At 52.4% G+C, this 23,164-nt stretch overlaps 1 protein-coding gene across 1 annotated transcript in view; it reads right to left on the bottom strand.

Annotated features, from left to right (window-relative positions):
- Positions 1–23,164, bottom strand: part of LOC146863455 (dedicator of cytokinesis protein 2-like) — a 2,657,619-nt gene that overhangs the window by 2,386,379 nt on the left and 248,076 nt on the right. The window contains exon 6 of the mRNA XM_085642885.1: positions 8,551–8,699. Within this exon, the coding sequence (XP_085499011.1) occupies positions 8,551–8,699 (149 nt within the window). The remainder of the gene's footprint in view (positions 1–8,550; positions 8,700–23,164) is intronic.

The following is a 23,164-nucleotide window of genomic DNA, read 5'->3' as shown; positions in this document are numbered from 1 at the left end:
GAGAGGCCGCGAGTCACTCAGCAGGCCCAGGTGACTTCAGCGTTCGGGAGCCGCGACAGCGTCAGCAGGCTCAGGTGGTTCCGGGTCTTCTCTGTCCTTGTTCCTCCGGCACCCCTTGTTATACTCCGCTGGTTCTTTGAAGTCCGGAGTGCTCGCAGAGGGGGGGGACTGGGGTGACGGAGGGGGTTCGGCGGGATTTCCTGCGGCTCACTTCTTGGTCTTTTCAGGTCGGTCTGGGAGGGACCCCAGACGCTCGGTAGGGGAGGCGCCTGCTCCCCAGGGGCCTGGTGGCCGATTGAGTCCTCCCGGGGAAGGCGACCCGAGGTGTGACTGGGCTGGCGCCTCTGGGTCTGGCCCGAGGGTTCCCGCTCCCTCGGTTGGGCATGCATGGTAGGGTGTTGAGTCTGTCAGGTCTCTGGCCGGCCCGTGGATCGGGGGTGGCTGGGGCGGCCGGAGTCGGGGATGTCGGGTCTTGAGGGTGGTTGCAGGTTGGCGGGATGATGGAGAGGGCCACGCCGTGAGGCCGGTCTCACACGCGTCCCCCCCAGCTGAAAGGCGTGGAGAACTACCCATCCACTGGGGGGTTCTCCTCGCCGAAGCGGAAGAACCGGGACAGGCCGTCGGCGTTGGCATGATCCGTCCCGGGGCGATGTTCGACAGTGAAGTCCATCCCTTGGAGAGAGATGGACCATCGTAGTAGCTTGGGGTTCTCCCCCCTCATCCGCATTAGCCACTGCAAGGGCCGGTGGTCCGTCTGTACTCGAAAATGGGTTCCGAACAAGTAGGGCCGCAGTTTCTTGAGGGCCCAGACTACGGCAAAGGCCTCTCGCTCTATAGTGCTCCAACGCTGCTCTCTCGGCAGCAGCCTTCGGCTGATGAAGGCTATGGGCTGATCAATGCCCTTGTCGTCAAACTGTGAGAGCACGGCCCCGATGCCATGTTCGGATGCATCGGTCTGGACCACGAACTCTCGGGAGTAGTCGGGGGCCTTGAGTACGGGAGCGGTGCACATGGCGGTTTTCAAGGCGTCGAACGCCTGCTGGCACTGGGGGGTCCACTGCACCTTCTGCGGAAGTTTTTTGGAGGTCAACTCCGTGAGGGGCCCTGCGATACTACCATAATTTTTAATGAACCTCCGGTTGTACCCCGTAAGGCCCAGGAAGGCCCGAACCTCTGTCTGCGTGGTGGGGGGCTCCCAGGACTTGATGGCATCGATCTTCGGCTGGAGAGGGGCGACCTGGCCGCTGCCCACCTGATGCCCCAGGTAGACCACGGAGCCTTGTCCGAGCTGGCATTTGCTGGCTTTCACTGTCAGGCCCGCTTGGCGCAGGGCCATAAGTACTTGTCGGAGGTGCTGGAGATGCTCGTGCCATTGAGAGCTGAATACGGCGATGTCGTCAAGGTACGCTGCGCTGAACTCCTCGAGTCCGGCCAGGACCTTGTTCACCAACCGCTGGAACGTGGCTGGGGCGTTTTTCATCCCGAACGGCATGACCCTGAAGCGGTAGTGGCCATCTGGCGTGGAGAAGGCAGAGCGCTCTCTCGCCCCTTCCGTGGGAGCGATCTGCCAGTACCCGCAGGTCAGGTCGAAAGTGCTGAGGAACTGGGCGGCCCCCAGGCAGTCGATGAGCTCGTCGGCTCGGGGAATAGGGTGAGCGTCTGCGCGGGTGACCGCATTGAGCCCCCGATAGTCTACACAGAATCTTAGTTCGGGGGCGACCCCTGGGGAGGCAGCCTTCGGGACCAGAACCACCGGGCTGGCCCAGGGGCTGTCGGAGGGCTCGATGACCCCCAGGTTGAGCATTTTCTGTACCTCGGTCTTGATGCAGGTGCGGACCCGGTCAGGCACCCGGTAGGCTCTGTGTCTCACAGGCGGGCAGTCGCCGGTGTCTACGTCGTGGACACACCAGTCGGTCACCCTTGGAATGAGGGAGAAAAGGTCTGCGAATTGTCCGAGCAGCTGGCGGCAGTCGTCGGCCTGCTGGGGAGTGAGGGCATCCGACAGTTTCACACCCTCCACGGAACCGTCCAGTTCTTTTGTGTACAGGAGATCGGGCAGGGGTTCAGTGTCCTCTTCTGCCCCCTCATCGGTGGCCAGTAGCAAACTCAGTTCTGTCCTTACGAAGTGGGGCTTGAGACGGTTTACGTGGAGGACCCGGAGGGGGTTCCGTGGGGATTGTACGTCGACCAGATACGTGACCTGGCTCTTCCGTTCGACCACCTTGAATGGGCCAGTCCACTTGTCTTGTAGGGCGCAGGGTCTCACCGGAGCCATGACCCAAACCTGCTGGCCCGGCTGGAACTCGACCAAGGTTGCGTTCTGGTCATACCAGCGTTTCATTTCTTCCTGGCTGGCCTCGAGGTTAGCCTCTGCAAGTTCCCTAAACTTCCTCGTCTGGTTGCGGAGCGCCAGGATGTAGCGGAACACATCTGGGGGTGTTCCCCGAGGGCTTGTCTCCCAGCCCTCTTTGACCAGGCTTAGGGGCCCCCGAACGGGATGTCCGTACAGCAGTTCGAAGGGGCTGAACCCCAGAGACTTTTGGGGAACCTCCCGGTACGCGAACAGGAGGCAAGGGAGGAGGACGTCCCATTTCCGGCGCAGGGGCTCTTCGAGGCACAGGATCATTCCCTTCAGAGTTCGGTTGAAGCGTTCCACCAGGCCGTTGCCCTGGGGGTGGTAGGGGGTCGTGAATTTATACGTGACTCCGCACTGCTGCCACAGGGACTTCATGTAGCGGGATATAAAGTTCGTGCCGCGATCACTCACAACCTCGCGGGGAAATCCGACCCGGGAGAAGATCCCCATGAGAGCCCGGCCCACCACGGGAGCCGTCACGGTGCGGAGGGGGATGGCCTCGGGGTAGCGGGTGGCATGGTCCACCAGGATGAGGATGAATCTGTGGCCCTGGGCGGTCTTCGGATCCAGGGGTCCCACGATGTCGATGCCGACCCGCTCGAACGGGGTACTTACAACGGGGAACGGTTGTAAGGGAGCTTTGCGTTTCCCGCCACTCTTCCCACTGCCCTGGCACGTGAGGCAGGACTTGCAGTGTGTTTCTACATTCGCTCGCATCTTGGGCCAATAGAAGTGGGTCACCAATCGCTGGTAGGTCTTGTCTTGGCCTAAGTGTCCTGCCAAGGGTACATCGTGGGCCAGGCCCAGGAGGAGGCTCCGGAACCGCAGGGGTACCACCAGTACTCGTGCTGCGCCTAGCTCGGCGGACTTTTGCTCGCTGTAGAGGAGGTCATTGTCCCAATAGACCCAATGGGTTCCGGTTTGATCACCGGCGACCTGGGCTTCGGCTTGTTGTCTAAGTCCCTCGAGGGAGGGGCAAGTGGTCTGTTCCTGGCAGAACTCTTCGCGGGAGGGCCCCCCTTCGCAGTGCCACTGGGCCAACTCGGGCAGTTCTTTGGGTTCCATCGGGGCCTCTGGGGCAGAAGGTTCCGGTCCTTCCCCTGGGTTAGTGTCTCCTACTTTCTCGGAAGGAGGGTTGTCTGCTTCTGGTAGGGGGTCCCTGTTCTCGGGAAAGTGTTCGGTAAGAGGGCTTCACCGCCCTTGGAGGGGGCCATTCGTGCGGTCATGGAGCGCGTGGTGGCGCAGACCCACTCCGGTAGGCCCATCATCTCTAGGTGGGCTCTTCGTTCCACCTGCCCCCACGGGGAATTTTCCAGGTCGTTGCCCAGGAGGCAGTCTACGGGCTGCGAGGTCCGGACCGCTACCTTTAGTTCTCCGGAGACCCCTCCCCACTCGAAGGGCACCAGGGCCATCTGGCAGAGGCTTTCAGAATTGTCGGAGGATACGACCGGACAGAGGGCCCCGGCTAGGATCTGGTCTTCGGCAATTAGGCTGCGGTGGACCGCGGTGACACTAGCCCCGGTGTCACGAAGGCCCTCGACTCGGTGGCCGTTGATAGTCACCTGCTGTCGGTATTTCTCTGTGTTGGCGGGCAAGGGTGTCCCGGGGACCATTTCTCGATCCCCAAGGGAGACCAGGGCCATGGCCGCCGGTTCCCATTCCTCGGAGTCTTCCATTTCTTCCCCCAGAGCCACGGAGGCCATCTGCCGGGTCGTGGGGTTGGTCGTTGTGGTTCGCTGATACTGGGGACACTGGGGGTCATTGGCGAAGTGTCCGGGCTGCTGGCAGCGGAAGCAGGTGATCCTAGCTCGTGGACCTGGTCGTCCTGGGGCTCCTGTGCTGGCTGGAGACTGGGCCGAACCCGCCGTTGGTGGGCTGCTGGGGGGGCTGGTGGAGGACCCCCCGGCAAAGTCTCTTGGTCGGCCGTGGTTCCCTCCGCCCCTCTGGCGGGGGGGACCCTGACTGTGGCGGCCGTAGTCCCCCACGGGGCCCCGGGTGGCCCGGGTGTTCACCCAACGATCAGCCTCAGCGGCCAGCTTCCGAGGGTCGGTGAGTTTACTGTCCAGGAGATGCTGGCGCAGTTCTATAAAGCAATTGGCCGCTAAATGTTCCCAGGCGATCAGATCGAACAGTTCTTCGAAGGTGGAGACCTTGCTGCCCTTGATCCACCCGTCCAGAGCTCGGCTGTAAAAGTTCACGTATTCGACCCACGTGGTGCCCGGTATCTTTTTGCAATCTCGGAACCGTTGTCGGTACATTTCGGGGGTGAGTCCGTACCGGCCCACGAGGGCTTCCTTCATGTGGCTGTAGGAGTTCATGACCGCGGAGGGCAGATCGAGCAGAGTGTCTCTTCCTTCGCTTAAGAACCGGCCCCATAGGCCAGCCCCCCAATCCTTCTGCGGGACTCGGTGAGAGGTCATGGCGACTTCGTAGGCTTTAAACCACTGCTGGATATCATCGTTCTTATAATACTCCTTGACCACATCCTTGGGGATGTGGACTTTGGTTTCCCCGGCGGGAGCGGGATGGGGTTTCCCGGGCGGCTGTGACTTTTCGTGTCTAGCCCGCCACTCAATTTCCTTCAGGCCGCGTTCATGTTCTAGCTGGAGTTTCTTTTCGTCGTGCTCCCTTTGGAGTCTCTTCTCTTCGAGTTCCCCTTGTAGCCGTAACTGCTCGACGGCTAACTTCTTCTCTGCCAGTTTTATCTCTCCCTCGATTTTTAGTTTTGCCAGTTCCAGTTCGTGGTTGCGGCTTCTCTCTCGGTCCGCTAGTTCCTCGGCGGACAGGTTCCCCTCTGGCCCGTTGTTTCTCGCCGGGGTGCTTGTTTGTTCATGGGTAGAGTCTCCTTCCGTTTGGGTCGGGGGCGCCCCCGTCTCGACCCAGGCTTTCAGTACTTTCTGGTAGTCTTCCTTTGTGCTCAGTCCGGTGGTAGCGATGCCAAGGTCTTTGCAAAACTGTTTTAGTTCTCTATGTGTGTAATAGTCCAATTGATCTTCTCGGAACGGTGAGCTTATTTCGGTACCTGTGGCACCCAGGGAGGTTTCTCCTTCCATTTCTGTTCGGTAGTGCGTCAGTCGTTTTACTGCACGCTCTCCTTCGGTGTCGGCTCGGATCCCGTCGTCTGCCACCAAATGTTGGAAAGGCGTCCGCCGGAAGGGGGTTCGAACACGTCTTGCCCACCCCTTTGACCCACCTCTCCCAAGTAAGCCGAACCAGGCGCGCACACCCTGAGCTGCACGGTGAACAGAGGGACACCACACGTATTCTTTGTAGGACGATAAGTTCTTTTATCGATGATTTCAGGGATCTTTATGACCCAAAAGGCAAATAGTACAGCAGTGGCACAACGTACCACAATTCAGTCGTGGGGAATGGGGGTAGCGGGACAGTCTTTCAAGATAGTGTCTCTGCGAAATACCCTGCGGAAGCTCACAATCCTCGAGCTGGAGGGTGTCGTGTCTCTGGCCGATCTCTTATCGAGTCGTCCTCAAGGGGAGCGCCGCGATTCTCTCAGCAGGCACAGGTGGTCGGAGTTCAGGAGCCGCGATTCCGTCAGCAGGCTCAGATGGTTCAATGCTGGGGGCCGCGAGTCGCTCAGCAGGCCTAGATGGTTCAATGCTGGGGGCCGCGAGTCGCTCAGCAGGCCTAGGTGGTTTCAGCGTTCAGGAGCCGCGACCTCGTCCGCAGGGCTCAGATGGTTCAATAGCGAGAGGCCGCGAGTCACTCAGCAGGCCCAGGTGACTTCAGCGTTCGGGAGCCGCGACAGCGTCAGCAGGCTCAGGTGGTTCCAGGTCTTCTCTGTCCTTGTTCCTCCGGCACCCCGTTTTATACTCCGCTGGTTCTTTGAAGTCCGGAGTGCTTGCAGAGGGGGGGGACTGGGGTGACGGAGGGGGTTCGGCGGGATTTCCTGCGGCTCACTTCTTGGTCTTTTCAGGTCGGTCTGGGAGGGACCCCAGACGCTCGGTAGGGGAGGCGCCTGCTCCCCAGGGGCCTGGTGGCCGATTGAGTCCTCCCGGGGAAGGCGACCCGAGGTGTGACTGGGCTGGCGCCTCTGGGTCTGGCCCGAGGGTTCCCGCTCCCTCGGTTGGGCATGCGTGGTAGGGTGTTGAGTCTGTCAGGTCTCTGGCCGGCCCGTGGATCGGGGGTGGCTGGGGCGGCCGGAGTCGGGGATGTCGGGTCTTGAGGGTGGTTGCAGGTTGGCGGGATGATGGAGAGGGCCACGCCGTGAGGCCGGTCTCACAAGGCTCTTATGATTTTTCATCCGGAGGGTGAGGGCAAGAATGGAGAACCTGATAGGGACCTATCTCATCACCTGCTTCTTGGAACTGCTGGTGCTAAGCACCGGCAGGACCTGGCCCACTTAAAACCTTGCCTCGATGCAATGGAGAGGAAGCAAAGGCACACTTCACAGGTACTTAAGAGAGGCAGCTTCTGACTTTGTTCAGTCCCTGGATGTAAGAGATATGCCGGCCCTGCAGGAATGTCAGAGGTGTTGGTCTGTCCCAGTATTTACACTAATAAATTTAAACACCACTATGTTGTTTTATTTCTTGAGCGCGACTCATCCCATTGTAGGGCGTCAGAGCACTTTACAACACATGTAAACATTATAGATTGACAATAAATCATATGTGAATACATTATTATACAGGATGTGTTACATCAGACAGTGAGGCTTACAAGGTGTAGGAGTCACATGTCCTTCATAGCTTACTGTGCTATATTAGAAGGATTACAATTTATTAACTGAAAGTAACAACAGGATCTCTGTGTTTAAAGCAGTATCCCACTTACCTAGGTACATAAAATAAAAATCTGTCAGCTACTCCCCTTTTTCAAGACCTCTAGACTCAGTGCCGTAGCTAGGCCTTGTGCCGCCCGTGGCGGTCCCTGCTTTTGCTGCCCGCAGCAGCCGAATGTAAGAGTGGGGTGGGGATACTGGCGTTTCCTGCGTTTGCTGCCCGACAGCCGCAGGTAAGAATGGGGGGGAGGCCACCGCCCCAAAACTCATGCTGCCTGGGCCGAACCGCCTCCCCGCCCTTCCCTTACTACACCACTGTCCCACTGTCTAGCCTGGAGGCTGGTGTGATGCACCTGCAACACTACTGTGATACTTGCTGCCTTGAAGAGGTGCAATACGTGCTGCTGGTACTGTCATGTGAGGGCTGCGAGTGCTGCTCACTGCTTTCATTGTCTCTCACACACACCCCTTTCATTCTTCCTCAGTCAGACAGCTCTTTTTCCCTCCTACGCTGTGGTCGAAGTGGGCGGGATGTGAGTGGCCCGGCAACCGTCCCAGAATAGTTAATTCCAGGAGTTGAAATTCTTCAGCTGAAGGACAAAGCAGGGATTCACCTGTACTGTGAAACTGAAGGTGGGCAGACAGCTAAACAAGCCTTCCTGCCCGGGTGCCTGTTTGCCTGAAAGACATGTAAATGTGCGCCACGGATTAATCTGCAATTGTAAAGGGTGCTTGGAACCCGTCTTTAATTGATGGAATCACTTGCAACTTCGGTTAAAGATCTATTCTTTTTGAGTGGTATTGCAGGGAGTTACCAGCTGAGCTCTGAAATTACAGTTATACAACAAATTGCCCTACGTACAGTTTAGGTATTACTAAATTCTATATTTTGGAAGCCTTTTTTATCTTAACATTTCTTACGCATTTTATAGCAGCCTTGTACTACTGTGTATAATGCAAGTTACATATTCACAGCACAGTGCATTCTGTCACAGACTGGGGCCTTGTAGTTCTAAACATACACACGTCACTATTCTCCACCTCATCAATCAGGATTCAATTCTGTGGCTCTGTGTTTACAGACACAGAACTCTGCAGTGTGTTAACTAATAGAGGTTTAATAATGTATGCTAGTGTATTTTGCACTGGTTAACTTAACTTGCATTTATTTTTAGTTTAAGCTCTGCTCATTTTATATTTAGTTACCTGCAGGTGAAAGACTGAAAAAAGTTACAGAGTATTTAGATTTTTTGGCCACACCTTTGACCCTGCCCCCACGCTCGCTCACCCCGCCCCAGGCGCGCGCAGCATACTGTTCCCATATTTTGTTGGATGCACTTCTACCACTGCTCCCATTGTGCTACCCCTGACCCCAAGTGAGGTTTGTCCCTCACTTTAGCTCTCCGAGAGGCTACCCCCTGCCGCCTGTGCTCAGACCACCCCTTCCTCTTACTTGTTCCCATAATCCACCTTGGTGGTGACTTCCCGTTTCAGCTCCAAGAGCTCGTCTTTGGGAAGGGTTCCAGACAGGAGCTGGGATCTCCTCTCCGTGAGCTCACACATCATCATTCGAACCTGCGAATATTTCTCCTTCTGTCCCATCTGCAAGGAAAAGAAACATCATGAAATTAGTATACTTTGGCCCGGCGGGTTTTATTGTGATATCTGTCATTCGTGATTAGGTGAGTGAGTGAGAGACAGACTGACGGCCTGATACACAAAGGGCCTCAGCACTTGTGGTTGACGCCCCTCAATCGTGGAGAGTCTCCGCACTCTAGGCGGATTCGCCGTAATGAGAATTCTCACTGCGGAAATTCTGCCCCAAGAGCACAGACTTCCCCTCTAGTGCAGGGCCTCCCCCTCCAGTGTGGGCCCCCCCTCTAGTGTGGGGCCTCCCCCTCCAGTGTGGGCCCCTCCTCTAGTGTGGGGCCTCCCTCTCCAGTGCGGGGCCTCCGCCTCCAGTGCGGGGCCTCCCCCTCCAGTGTATGGCCTCCCCCTCCAATGTGGGGCCTCCGCCTCCAGTGTGGGGCCTCCCTCTCCAGTGTGGGGTCTCTGCCTCCAGTGTGGGGCCTCCCTCTCCAGTGTGGGGCCTCCACCTCCAGTGTGGGGTCTCCCTCTCCGGTGTGGGGCTGCCCTCTCCAGTGTAGGACCTCCCCCTCCAGTGTGGGGCCTCCCTCTCCAGTGTGGGGTCTCTGCCTCCAGTGTGGGGCCTCCCTCTCCAGTGTGGGGCCTCCGCCTCCAGTGTGGGGTCTCCATCTCCAGTGTGGGGCTGCCCTCTCCAGTGTAGGGCCTCCCCCTCCAGTGTGGGGTCTCCCTCTCCAGTGTGGGGCCTCTGCCTCCAGTGTGGGGCCTCCCTCTCCAGTGTGGGGGCTCCGCCTCCAGTGTGGGGCCTCCCTCTCCAGTGTGGGGCTGCCCTCTCCAGTGTAGGGCCTCCCCCTCCAGTGTAAGGCCTCCCCCTCCAATGTGGGGCCTCCGCCTCCAGTGTGGGGCCTCCCTCTCCAATGTGGGGCCTCCACCTCCAGTGTGGGGCCTCTGCCTCCAGTGTGGAGCCTCCCTCTCTAGTGTGGGGCCTCCCTCTCCAATGTGGGGCCTCCACCTCCAGTGTGGGGCCTCCCCCTCCAGTGTGGGGCCTCCCTCTCCAGTGTGGGGCCTCCCTCTCCAGTGTGGGGCCTCTGCCTCCAGTGTGGAGCCTCCCTCTCCAGTGTGGGGCCTCCCGCTCCAGTGTGGGGCTTCCGCTTCCAGTGTGGGGCCTTCCTCTCCAGTGTGGGGCTGCGCTCTCCGGTGTAGGGCCTCCCCCTCCAGTGTGGGGCCTCCCTCTCCAGTGTAAGGCCTCCTCCTCCAGTGTGGCGCCTCCCTCTCCAGTGTGGGGCTGCCCTCTCCAGTGTAGGGCCTCCCCCTCCAGTGCAAGGCCTCCCCCTCCAATGTGGGGCCTCCGTCTCCAGTGTGGGGCCTCCCTCTCCAGTGTGGGGCCTCCTCCTCCACTGTGGCGCATTCCTCTCCAGTGTGTTGCCTCCCTCTCCAGTGCGGGGCTTCTGCCTCCAGTGTGGGGCCTCCCTCTCCAGTGTGGGGCTTCCCTCTCCAGTGTAGGGCCTCCCCCTCCAGTGTGGGGCCTCCCTCTCCAGTGTGGGGCTGCCCTCTCCAGTGTAGGGCCTCCCCCTCTAGTGTGGGGCCTCCCTCTCCAGTGTGGGGTCTCTGCCTCCAGTGTGGGGCCTCCCTCTCCAGTGTGGGGCCTTCGCCTCCAGTGTGGGGTCTCCCTCTCCAGTGTGGGGCTGCCCTCTCCAGTGTGGGGCCTCCCCCTCCAGTGCGGGGCCTCCCTCTCCAGTGTGGGGTCTCTGCCTCCAGTGTGGGGCCTCCCTCTCCAGTGTGCAGCCTCCGCCTCCAGTGTGGGGTCTCCATCTCCAGTGTGGGGCTGCCCTCTCCAGTGTAGGGCTGCCCTCTCCAGTGTAGGGCCTCTACCTCCAGTGTGGGGTCTCCCTCTCCAGTGTGGGGCCTCTGCCTCCAGTGTGGGGCCTCCCTCTCCAGTGTGGGGGCTCCGCCTCCAGTGTGGGGCCTCCCTCTCCAGTGTGGGGCTGCCCTCTCCAGTGTAGGGCCTCCCCCTCCAGTGTGGGGCCTCCCACTCCAGTGTTGGGCCTCCCCCTCCAATGTGGGGCCTCCACCCCCAGTGTGGGGCCTCCCTCTCCAGTGTGGGGCCTCCACCTCCAGTGTGGGGCCTCCCTCTCCAGTGTGGGGCCTCCCCCTCCAATGTAGTGCCTCCCCCTCCAGTGTGGGGCCTCCCCCTCCAATCTGGGGCCTCCGTCTCCAGTGTGGAGCCTCCCCCTCCAGTGTGGGGCCTCCTCCTCCAGTGTGGCGCCTTCCTCTCCAGTGTGGGGCCTCCCTCTCCAGTGCGGGGCTTCTGCCTCCAGTGTGGGGCCTCCCTCTCCAGTGTGGGGCTGCCCTCTCCAGTGTAGGGCCTCCCCCTCCAGTGCGGGGCCTCCCTCTCCAGTGTGGGGTCTCTGCCTCCAGTGTGGGGCCTCCCTCTCCAGTGTGCAGCCTCCGCCTCCAGTGTGGGGTCTCCATCTCCAGTGTGGGGCTGCCCTCTCCAGTGTAGGGCTGCCCTCTCCAGTGTAGGGCCTCCCCCTCTAGTGTGGGGCCTCCCTCTCCAGTGTGGGGTCTCTGCCTCCAGTGTGGGGCTGCCCTCTCCAGTGTGGGGCCTCCCCCTCCAGTGCGGGGCCTCCCTCTCCAGTGTGGGGTCTCTGCCTCCAGTGTGGGGCCTCCCTCTCCAGTGTGCAGCCTCCGCCTCCAGTGTGGGGTCTCCATCTCCAGTGTGGGGCTGCCCTCTCCAGTGTAGGGCTGCCCTCTCCAGTGTAGGGCCTCTACCTCCAGTGTGGGGTCTCCCTCTCCAGTGTGGGGCCTCTGCCTCCAGTGTGGGGCCTCCCTCTCCAGTGTGGGGGCTCCGCCTCCAGTGTGGGGCCTCCCTCTCCAGTGTGGGGCTGCCCTCTCCAGTGTAGGGCCTCCCCCTCCAGTGTGGGGCCTCCCACTCCAGTGTTGGGCCTCCCCCTCCAATGTGGGGCCTCCACCCCCAGTGTGGGGCCTCCCTCTCCAGTGTGGGGCCTCCACCTCCAGTGTGGGGCCTCCCTCTCCAGTGTGGGGCCTCCCCCTCCAATGTAGTGCCTCCCCCTCCAGTGTGGGGCCTCCCCCTCCAATCTGGGGCCTCCGTCTCCAGTGTGGAGCCTCCCCCTCCAGTGTGGGGCCTCCTCCTCCAGTGTGGCGCCTTCCTCTCCAGTGTGGGGCCTCCCTCTCCAGTGCGGGGCTTCTGCCTCCAGTGTGGGGCCTCCCTCTCCAGTGTGGGGCTGCCCTCTCCAGTGTAGGGCCTCCCCCTCCAGTGTGGGGCCTCCCTCTCCAGTGTGGGGCTGCCCTCTCCAGTGTAGGGCCTCCCCCTCCAGTGTGGGGCCTCCCTCTCCAGTTTGCGTCCTCTGCCTCCAGTGTGGAGCCTCCCTCTCCAGTGTGGGGCTTCTGCTTCCAGTGTGGGGCCTCTCTCTCCAGTGTGGGGCTGCCCTCTCCAGTGTAGGGCCTCCCCCTCCAGTGTGGGGCCTCCCTCTCCAGTGTAAGGCCTCCTCCTCCAGTGTGGCGCCTCCCTCTCCAGTGTGGGGCCTCCCTCTCCAGTGTGGGGCCTCCCTCTCCAGTGTGGGGCTGCCCTCTACAGTGTAGGGCCTCCCCCTCCCGTGTGGGGCCTCCCTCTCCAGTGTGGGGCCTCTGCCTCCAGTGTGGGGCCTCCCCCTCCAGTGTGGGGCTGCCCTCTCCAGTGTAGGGCCTCCCCTCCAGTGTGGGGCCTCCCTCTCCAGTGTGGAGCTGCCCTCTCCAGTGTAGGGCCCCCCCCTCCAGTGTGGGGCCTCCCTCTCCAGTGTGTGTCCTCTGCCTCCAGTGTGGAGCCTCCCTCTCCAGTGTGGGGCCTCCCTCTCCAGTGTGGGGCTTCTGCTTCCAGTGTGGGGCCTCCCTCTCCAGTGTGGGGCTGCCCTCTCCAGTGTAGAGCCTCCCCCTCCAGTGTGGGGCCTCCCTCTCCAGTATAAGGCCTCCTCCTCCAGTGTGGCGCCTCCCTCTCCAGTGTGGGGCCTCCCTCTCCAGTGTGGGGCTGCCCTCTACAGTGTAGGTCCTCCCCCTCCAGTGTGGGGCCTCCCTCTCCAGTGTGGGGCCTCTGCCTCCAGTGTGGAGCCTCCCTCTCCTGTGTGGGGGCTCCACCTCCAGTGTGGAGCCTCCCCTTCCAGTGTGGGGCCTCCCCCGCTGCCACAAGTGCGGAGACCCTTTGTGAAGCAGGTCTGAAGTTTCATGTTGAAGGTTTGTGAGTGCTGAGTGATGCTCTGCTAGTGTGGTGGGTGAGTGAGTTATGCCAGTGAGTGAAAGGTGTGGTTTAATGGAGTGAGCGTATCAGGTAGTGAAGTAGTAAATGTGAGGGGTATTTACAAACTGCATTTTGTGGTACTACAAAACATACTTCCAAATGCGCTTCATAAACCCACATTTGGAGTTTACGCCTCCGCCTCTTCTATCTTTTTATGTGCGGAGATCTCGGCCCGACCGGGGAGTCTCTTCACTCGTAAGTCTACGTTTTAGCATTGAATGTGGGAGGGACACAGGGGAGTGGCTGGAACATCAGGAATCCTTTCTAAGCGGAGGGGATTAGGGAGGGACGGCGACCCATCCACAAAAGAGTAAGCACATTATTATTCACGAACGGCACTTCTGGAGGTACTACAGAAAAAAAGGGACCTACACAGGACTAAACTAGTCCAGCTCAGACTAGCACCACATATGGCCAACCACTGGTATTGCAACCGCCTCCCATAAAAATAGAGGAGGTAGGGACTGATAATAAGTCCAAATAACCTACAGAAAATAATATGAAATGTAATTATTTAAAATAGTTTAAAATAATTAAATATAAGTTAATGTAAAAAATAATTTAGAAAAATAGAACATATTTAATGATAATTGTATTATTGTATACTTTTATTCATAATTATATTATACAATTATCTTATATTTTAATAACTTTTTCATTTAAATATCAATGTAAAAATACATTTTACTCAAATATAATTACATTCATTTTGCATTTATGTAATCACTTTTAGTAAATGCTTCAGTATTTTAGATAACATTAATGCATAATATAATATTATTTTACTTTAAGTGGAATTTTTTTCTTTTTATTTAAACTTCAGAAAAATATTTTAATTATTTTAATTTGCTTTATTATATTACTTCAATTAAAGATACAATTCAACATTAATTTAATAGTGCTATAGCTTTTTTAGTTCTGAATTTAAAATAACTATAAATAAATATATAATAATTTACATAAATATTTATCATACAAATGTGTCTATGTTATCATAAAAACGTTTTTAATACTTTTATACCTAATACTTTTTTGTGTTTAATTAAAAAAATTATTTCCCCTGTATTTTACCAAAGGGATACTCTATGATCGGAGTGGAGATCTCTGCATAGTAAAGTACAGAGATGTATTCTCTTTAAAAGGTTTAGTAAACTTTGAAAAAGTTTGCACTAATATTTTATTTTAAATATTATTGTAAATTATTTTTATACAGTTATTTATTTATTTACTATTATACTGGCCCGGCATACCTCAACAATTGCATCTGCCTTCTCAAACCTTCCAGAAACCTTCGCTCATCCAGACTCCTAGTCACACCAATCCTACACTTACAGAAAGCCAGATTCAGCAGTCGAGCGTTCTCCTATATCGCTCCTAACGCGTGCATTGACCTGCTGCTACGTGCAGGACCCCCTCCTCACTTCTTGACTCCTGCAACAACCATAAGACCTCGCTTTCCGATTAGTCACACTGGGCCCTAGGTTTGACAATAGTCACACATTCTCAGTGCCAGGGTATCCTCCCTGGCATTAGTACGCTGTACAAGTCTGCAGAACAAACCATTTTAAATGTAGAATCAAAGGAAAACATGCTAGAGCATTCATATCTTATTTTTTTTATTTTATTATTTTGCTGACATTTAAGTTAATAAGCTGTCAACCTAAAGTTAAAAAAAAATGTTTTCATTATACATTAATAATTAATAAAAGTGATGTACAGATGTAAGCAAAAGTAACTTAATTATATTTTAACAAAATGTATTGTTACATTAATTTTTAAATTAAAAAAGGTTATTTAAATATTTTATAAATAAATAAAAATGGGGACTGTTTTAAAATATTATGTTCAAGATTAAATTATATTTATTTATATTTTTAACTGTTTTGAATATTTTAACATTATTTCTTATATGCATACAGCCAGCACCATTATATCAGGACTGACAGCTGTAGCCATACTCATAAGACCAGCGGAACCTATATGGTCTAAAAATTATACCACACGTTTTTTGGAGGAGGGCCCAGGACAACGCAGCGGTAGAGCAATCTAGGAGGCAGTTGAATGGCACCATGTCCAAAGTGTGCAAGGCGAATGGATGGGGCTTTGTGAGGCATGGCCTCATTAACCTTAAAGCCAAGCGTACCACAACACTGATGGGATGCATTTGTCGGAAGTGGGCATGGGGCTGTTCCTGCTCAACATAGAAGGAGCACTAGAGTCACTTGGTTTCAATTAAAAGGAGTCAGGTATGAGCAAGTGGGGGAGCTGCCCGAGGTCGAGATACCACAGGCAACGTGGCGGGGGTCAGCACAGAGGGACAGCAGACAGAGCGGAATAGCCAAAGAGGAGCCGCTCAAACCTGTGCCCTTGGGATGGCTTACGGCAGGGGCACAGGGAGTAGGTTACGGGTCAGCATGGGGTCAGCAGAGGGTGGACACTGCACTTGTAGCCCGGACCAGGCATGAGGGCCGCCCACAACACTTGGCTACAAGGTGTAGCCTAGAGACCGCCAGAGAAGTGCTAGACCTGCTGAGAAGGGGCATTCGCTCAGGGCGCTGTCACAAGGGCTGTGCTGTTAAGGTTTAAGGACTGAACTGGAACTGAAAGCGCGGAGGTGTGAATGACATGACTGGTTTGAAAATAGACTGCGTTTCGTATGTCAATATGTAAATAAAATCTGCAGCCTTTTTGCACCATCACCGAATTGCATTATCTGTGAGCACAAGGGAAAATGCGTGCATGTGTTGGCCGGGGAGCTCGGGGGGCTTGCCCACCTGGGAGTGTTTATGAGCACAACAACAGTTGTTTATTTAATTCAACATTCTTTACCAATGACTAATACCTTCCCTCCAACCCATTCTTATAGCTTTGGAGAGCTGGAATAGTGTTGAACTGTCACACTTCTAGCAGTGTGGTGGTTAGGAGGTGTGTTGCTACTATCTTTGGCAGCGCTGCCAGGGGCAATGCGTGGTGCAAGCTGCAGTGGCCTCCTGAGGAAGGCCCTGGCACTTATTTTCTTACAAATTAAGCATTGCATCTGAAGCATGCACCGTCTCTTCTATGCCTCAGACAGCTGACATCACTGGTTGGATGGCATTGGCTCTTTCAGTGGTCCCTCAACCAACTGTGTATTTTCCCATCTTCCTTGTCTGTTCATTACTTATTGTTTGAAGCTTCTCATTATTTACTGGCTGCTTCTTTGTTACCTAATACAACTATTAAACAGGGGCGGCTCCTCCATGTGGGCGGAGGAGCGTTGCCCCACTGCTTTCTTGCAGTGCGAGAAGCAGAAACATAAAATGGTATTATGAATACAATTTTATGTTTCTGCTTCTCACACTGAGAGAAAGCAGAAGGGTTTGGTTGGGGGTGGGCCGTCCTGCTCCAGGCAGGGGAAGAGTGGCTTGCCCACTGCTGTGGGCGCTGACTAAACCAGTCATCACACTCTCCTTTTTAGGTCTCGCCTAGTGAAAGCAGCGCATGTGCTGCCCTCGCTTTTCCGGGTACCTTTTGGAATCAATTCAGCGGAGGGCTTGTATGCGCGCGTCTGCATGGACAAACATGGCTGCTCTTGCCTTGTATCCTTAGCAAACAACAGCATGCGCATGTCAGTAGTCCGTAGGGACTGTGGACAGCCGGATGCCATTTTGCGTGTTGCATTTTGGTGTCTTAGCAACGGAAGCGTGGAAGGTGTCTTAGCAACGAAAATGCTGTTTCCCGTGGATCATGGTGCGTGCAGTTTTCACTACACTGTTCTTATTTTAAAATGACGCTTTCAGTACGCAGCTTGGCGCTATTAATTGCTGTTCCTTCTTATTTTAAAATGCCGCTTTCAGTACACAGCTTGCCGTTATTAATTGCCGTTCCTTAACAATGCCGCTTTCAGTACGCAGCTTCTGTTATTAATCGGCATGCAGCTTGATGTTATTACTTATTATTATGGGTACCTGTTCTTAATTTAAAATGCCGCTTTCAGTACGCAGCTTGCCGTTATTAATTGCAGCTTGCCGTCATTCATGGCTGTTTCTTAGCAATGCCGCTTTCAGTACGCAGGTAAGTTTACAGAATAAAGGTGTATTATTTTGGGGGGTTCTTTTGCACATTGTATGTGCACTATTTTTCTCATATATGCGTTCTCATATATGAGTTTCCTAATGTGGGTTTCTTTTGTTATGTTCCAGAACATTATGGGTACCTGTTCTTAATTTAAAATGCCACTTTCAGTACGCAGCTTGCCGTTATTAATTGCAGCTTGCCGTTAACCCTGGACAAACATGGCCGCTCTTGCCATGTGTCCATAACAAACAACAGCATGCGCGTGTCCATAGTGCGTAGGGACTGTGGACAGCCGGACGCCATTTTGCGTGTTGCATTTTGGTGTCCTAGCAACGGAAGCGTGGAAGGTATCCTAGCAACGAAAATGCTGTTTCCCGTGGATCATGGTGCGTGCAGTTTTCACTACGCTGTTCTTATTTTAAAATGCCGCTTTCAGTACACAGCTTGCCGTTATTAATTGCCGTTCCTTCTTATTTTAAAATGCCGCTTTCAGTACACAGCTTCTGTTATTAATCGGCACGCAGCTTGATGTTATTACTTATTATTATGGGTACCTGTTCTTAATTTAAAATGCCGCTTTCAGTACGCAGCTTGCCATTATTAATTGCAGCTTGCCGTTATTCATTGCCGTTTCTTAACAATGCCGCTTTCAGTACGCAGGTAAGTTTACAGGACAAAGGTGTATTTTTTGGGGGAGTTCTTTTGCACATTGTGTGTGCATGATTTTTCTCATATATGCGTTCTCATATATGAGTTTCCTAATGTGGGTTTCTTTTGTTATGTTCCAGAACATTATGGGTACCTGTTCATAATTTAAAATGCCGCTTTCAGTATGCAGCTACTACTCTCTACTACTATCTACTAACTCTCTACTACTCACTCCCACCTACTCACTCTCCACTACTCACTCTATGCTCACTTTCTACTACCCACTCTCTACTACTCTACTACTTACTCTGCTACTCTCTACTACTCACTCTCTCCTACTTTATACTACTCACTCTCTACTACTCACACTCACCTACTCACTCTCTACTACTCACTCTCTGCTCACTCTCTACTACTCACTCTACTACTCTCCTACTAACTCTACTACTCTCTACTATGTTATACTACTCACTCTCTACTACTCACGCTATACTACTCTCTACTAACTCTCTACTACTCACTCTCAACTACTCACTCTCTACTACTCTCTACTCTGCTCTCTACTACTCACTCTACTACTCTCTACTACACACTCTACTCTCTAAAACTCATCCTCTACTACTCACTCTCTAATACTCTCTACTACTCACTCTCTACTACTCTCTACTACTCACAATACTATTCACTCTCTACTACTCACTCTCCACTACTCATTACTAACTCTACTACTTAGTCTCAAATACTCACTCTCTACTACTCTCTACTCTCTAATCTCTTCTACTCCCTCTCTACTACACTCTCTACTACTCACCTCTACTACTCACTCTCAACTACTCTCTACTCTCTACTAATCACTACTACTCATTCTATACTACTCACTCTCTACTACTCTCTATTACTCACTACTAACTCTCTACTACTCACTCTCTACTACTCACTCACTACTACTCTCTACTACTCATGCTACTTCTCTCTACTTCTCTCTAATCACTCTCACCTACTCACTCTCTACTGCTATCTACTCTCTCTCTACTACTCACTCTCTACTTTCTACTACTTATTCTCTACTTTTCACTCTACTGCTAACTACTACTCACTCTCTACTTTCAAGTACTCATTCTCTACTACTCACTTTAATACTAACTACTACTCACTCACTATTACTCTGTACTACTCACTCTCTACTACTCACTCTCTATTTCTCACTAATACTCTACTACTCACTCTGCTATTCTCTACTACTCACCCTACTAATCACTCTCTGCTTCTTTATACTACTCACTCTCTACTACTCTCTACTACGCACTCTCTACTACTCACTCTCTACTACTCACACTCACCTACTCACTCACTACTACTCACTCTCCTCACTCTCTACTTCTCACTACTCACTCTACTACTCTCTACTACTCACTTTCTACTACTCACTCTCTGCTACTTTATACTACTCACAGTCTACTACTCTCTACTACTCACTCTATACTACTCATGCTATACTACTCTCCACTAACTCTCTACTACTCACTCTCAACTACTCACTCTCTACTACTCTCTGCTACTCACTCTCTAATACTCTCTACTACTCACTCTCTACTACTCTCTACTACTCACAATACTAATCACTCTCTACTACTCACTCTCTACTACTCATTACTAACTCTACTACTTAGTCTCAAATACTCACTCTCTACTACTCTCTACTCTCTAATCTCTTCTACTCCCTCTCTACTACACTCTCTACTACTCACCTCTACTACTCACTCTCAACTACTCTCTACTCTCTACTCACTCTCTGCTAATCTCTACTACTCATTCTATACTACTCACTCTCTACTACTCTCTATTACTCACTGCTAACTCTCTACTACTCACTCTCTACTACTCACTCACTACTACTCACTCTCTACTACTCACTCTCTACTACTCTCTACTACTCACGCTACTTCTCTCTACTTCTCTCTAATCACTCTCACCTACTCACTCTCTACTGCTATCTACTCTCTCTACTACTCACTCTCTACTTTCTACTACTTATTCTCTACTTTTCACTCTACTACTAACTACTACTCACTCTCTACTTTCAAGTACTCATTCTCTACTACTCACTTTAATACTAACTACTACTCACTCACTATTACTCTGTACTACTCACTCTCTACTACTCACTCTCTATTTCTCACTAATACTCTACTACTCACTCTGCTATTCTCTACTACTCACTCTACTACTCACTCTCTGCTTCTTTATACTACTCACTCTCTACTACTCTCTACTACTCACTCTCTACTACTCACTCTCTACTACTCACACTCACCTACTCACTCTCTACTACTCACTCTCTGCTCACTCTCTACTACTCACTACTCACTCTACTACTCTCTACTACTCACTCTCTACTAATCACTCTCTGCTACTTTATACTACTCACTCTCTACTACTCACTCTATACTACTCATGCTATACTACTCTCTACTAACTCTCTACTACTCACTCTCAACTACTCACTCTCTACTACTCTCTACTCTACTCTCTACTACTCACTCGCTACTACTCTCTACTACACACTCTATTCTCTAAAACTCATTGTCTACTACTCACTCTCTAATACTCTATACTACTCACTCTCTATTACCCTCTACTACTCACTCTACTATTCATTCTCTACTACTCACTCTCTACTACTCTCTAATACTCACTACTAACTCTCAAAAACTCACTCTCTACTACTTTCTACTCTCTACTACTCACTCTCTACTACACACTCTCTACTACTTATCTCTACTACTCACTCTCAACTACTCTCTACTCTCTATTCACTCTCTACTAATCTCTACTACTCATTCTATACTAATTACTCTCTACTACTCTCTACTACTCACTCTCTACTACTCGCTCTCCACTACTCGCACTCTCCTACTATCTACTACTCACTCACACCTACTCACTCTCTAATACTCACTCTATACTACTCTCTACTACTCACTCTACTTCTCTCTACTACTCTCTAACCACTCTCAACTACTCACTCTCTACTGCTATATACTCACTCTCTACTACTCACTTTCTACTTTCTACTACTCATTCTCCACTACTCACTCTACTACTAACTACTAATCACTCTCTACTACTCACTATTACTCTGTACTACTCACTCTCTACTACTCACTATTACTCACTCTCTATTACTCAATCTCTGCTACTCTCTACTAACTCTCTAATACTCTCTACTATTCACTTTCTACTATTCACTCTCTATTACTCTAATACTCACTTTCTACTACTCTCTAATACTCAATTTCTACTACACACACTCTACTACCTAATACTCACTCTCTACTACTCACTCTTGACTACTCACTCTATACTACTACTCTCTACTCTCTACCTCTCAACCTCTCTCTGTACCTCTACTACTCTACTCTCTACCTCTACTTCTCATAAATACAAATATTTGCATGCATACATATACATATACATATACATAAATACATACATATGCATGTTATGTACATGGAAGTTTGAAAAACGGTAATAAAAGCAAAGCTAAAAAGCAAACTATTTACAAACACAATTGCTTTAACTTAAACGAAGACAAGACCTATTGCATTTTTAATGCTTGTTCTCCATGTAGGCTGCATGCAGCCTTTATGGAGAAAACAGCCTCCCCATAGACGCCTGTGCGGTCGGCGTCCCAGCCAATCACAATGCTGCCATTGAAGCGTTGTGATTGGCTTATGGGAGGGGAGGGAGGCTTCCTGCTTGGCTGCTTTCTGTGTGGAGAGAACACGGGACGACGCAGGACCAGAGTGGAGCGAGCCGCAAAGGTAAGTTATATATTTTTTTTAATTAACCCCGTGCGACTCCCTCCCCGCAGCCCTCCCCCATCTCCCCAACCACTAGTCATGCGGGCCGCGACTGCTATTAAAGGTAAAAAAATATTTTTCATTAAACGATGAAGTCTCCACTCGCTCAAAAAGCTTACAGCCCGGAAGTAATCTGGTGATTTTCACTGCACTGTGGCCGGGCACAGACAGACAGGTGGAACTAAAGTCCGGAACGTGCAATGTACTCCTGACCGGGAGAAAGCTCTTTCTTAATCCAGAGTCTCGCTTCTTTGTTCTAACACTGCAGGTGCTGAGAGATGGCCTTCGGGATAATGTTCTTCTCTGGCTGACGCCTGCAGCATCAAAGCGAGGCTGGAGCAGAGGGCCTTCCGGTCTGCGCGCGCAGGCCTTCTATGAATGTGCTTTGCCACTTCCTACACGAGTACCGCATGTTCAATGGAACAGTTTCCATGTGGAATACGAACATATGTACGTGTTGTGGTTGTGGGGGAAATCTGTCTGAGTCCGAGTTCCTTTATCTTCTGAAAAAAGGCGAGTTAAAAACAGGGGTCACCAGCAACAAGAACTGACATGGATTTAACTGCTCGAGCCAACGCTAATGAACTACTCACAGTTCCTATAAAGAGCATTCAATTCCATGACTTTGTAGCTCATGCTGCTACTGAAATGGACCAACCATGTGCAGTTCTGTATTAAACAAGACTCACCACGCACTTCTTTAGTATTATAATAAAAGATTATTTGGCGTTCATACCTTTACCCGTGGTACTTTTTTTTTACACTTTTTAGTCTGGAGGGGGCCTGGCCTTGGGTGTACCGAGAGCCACCAGATTCGGTGAGCCTGTCTGCAAGGTTAGCGGGGGTGCTAGCCGTGATGGCTTTGGAAACGATGCAGCTGGTTTTAAGGATGATGTGAGCAATCGGAGGGAGCCAAAGAAGTTCCATCAGGATGGGGGTGATCTGATCATATTTGCAAGCCGGAGGACGCTCTTAAAGGGTGCCAGAGAGGAGTCCGGAAGGACCGGGTGCAGGGCATTGCCACCATCCAGATGTGAGAGTACCAGGGACTGAACAGCAGCTCTAAAGCCGCTTCCTGGTAGAAGTGGTTTCACTTCTTTAGAAGAGAGACCTGGTACCAGTCTGCATTTATTTTTTGCCAGTTTGTTTCTTGAGGCCAAGGTCAGTGCCCGAGGTGGGTCCGAGTGGCTTGGCATTCAGTGAAAGCTGAGGCTTGAAGCCTTTCTTGCTTGTTCTTCTTGGCAAATAACTGAAATCTTGTCTTGTTGGGTTGAGCTTCTGGCTAGTGCCGGACGTCCTCGTCTGGGTGAGCTGCAGGCAGTGCTGGGAGCACTGGAGGTCGGGAGCAGAGGAGACTTTCACTTAGGGTTGTGTATCATCGGCACGTCGGTGAATCTTGATGCTGCGATCTGTCAGAAGATCCCTCAGCGGCTCCATGCGGAGGCTGAAGATGACAGTAGACGGCTTCGAACCCTGGGAAGCCACGGCTGATAGGAAACATGTGGGACCTGGAGGTGCTCATGTGAACAAACTGGCTTCAATTGGAAAGCTTGGAGGAGAACAAGTGAAGGAAACTGTCAGTGAATCCCATTCGAGACCCCAGGGTGTGGATGAGAGTCGGAGTG

The sequence above is a fragment of the Triturus cristatus genome, chromosome 2_2 (assembly GCF_964204655.1).
Source record: "Triturus cristatus chromosome 2_2, aTriCri1.1, whole genome shotgun sequence".
In the NCBI taxonomy this organism is placed as follows: Eukaryota; Metazoa; Chordata; class Amphibia; order Caudata; family Salamandridae; genus Triturus; species Triturus cristatus.
Note: the sequence above shows the minus strand (reverse complement) of the source record. Positions and strands in the feature narration are given on the sequence as shown.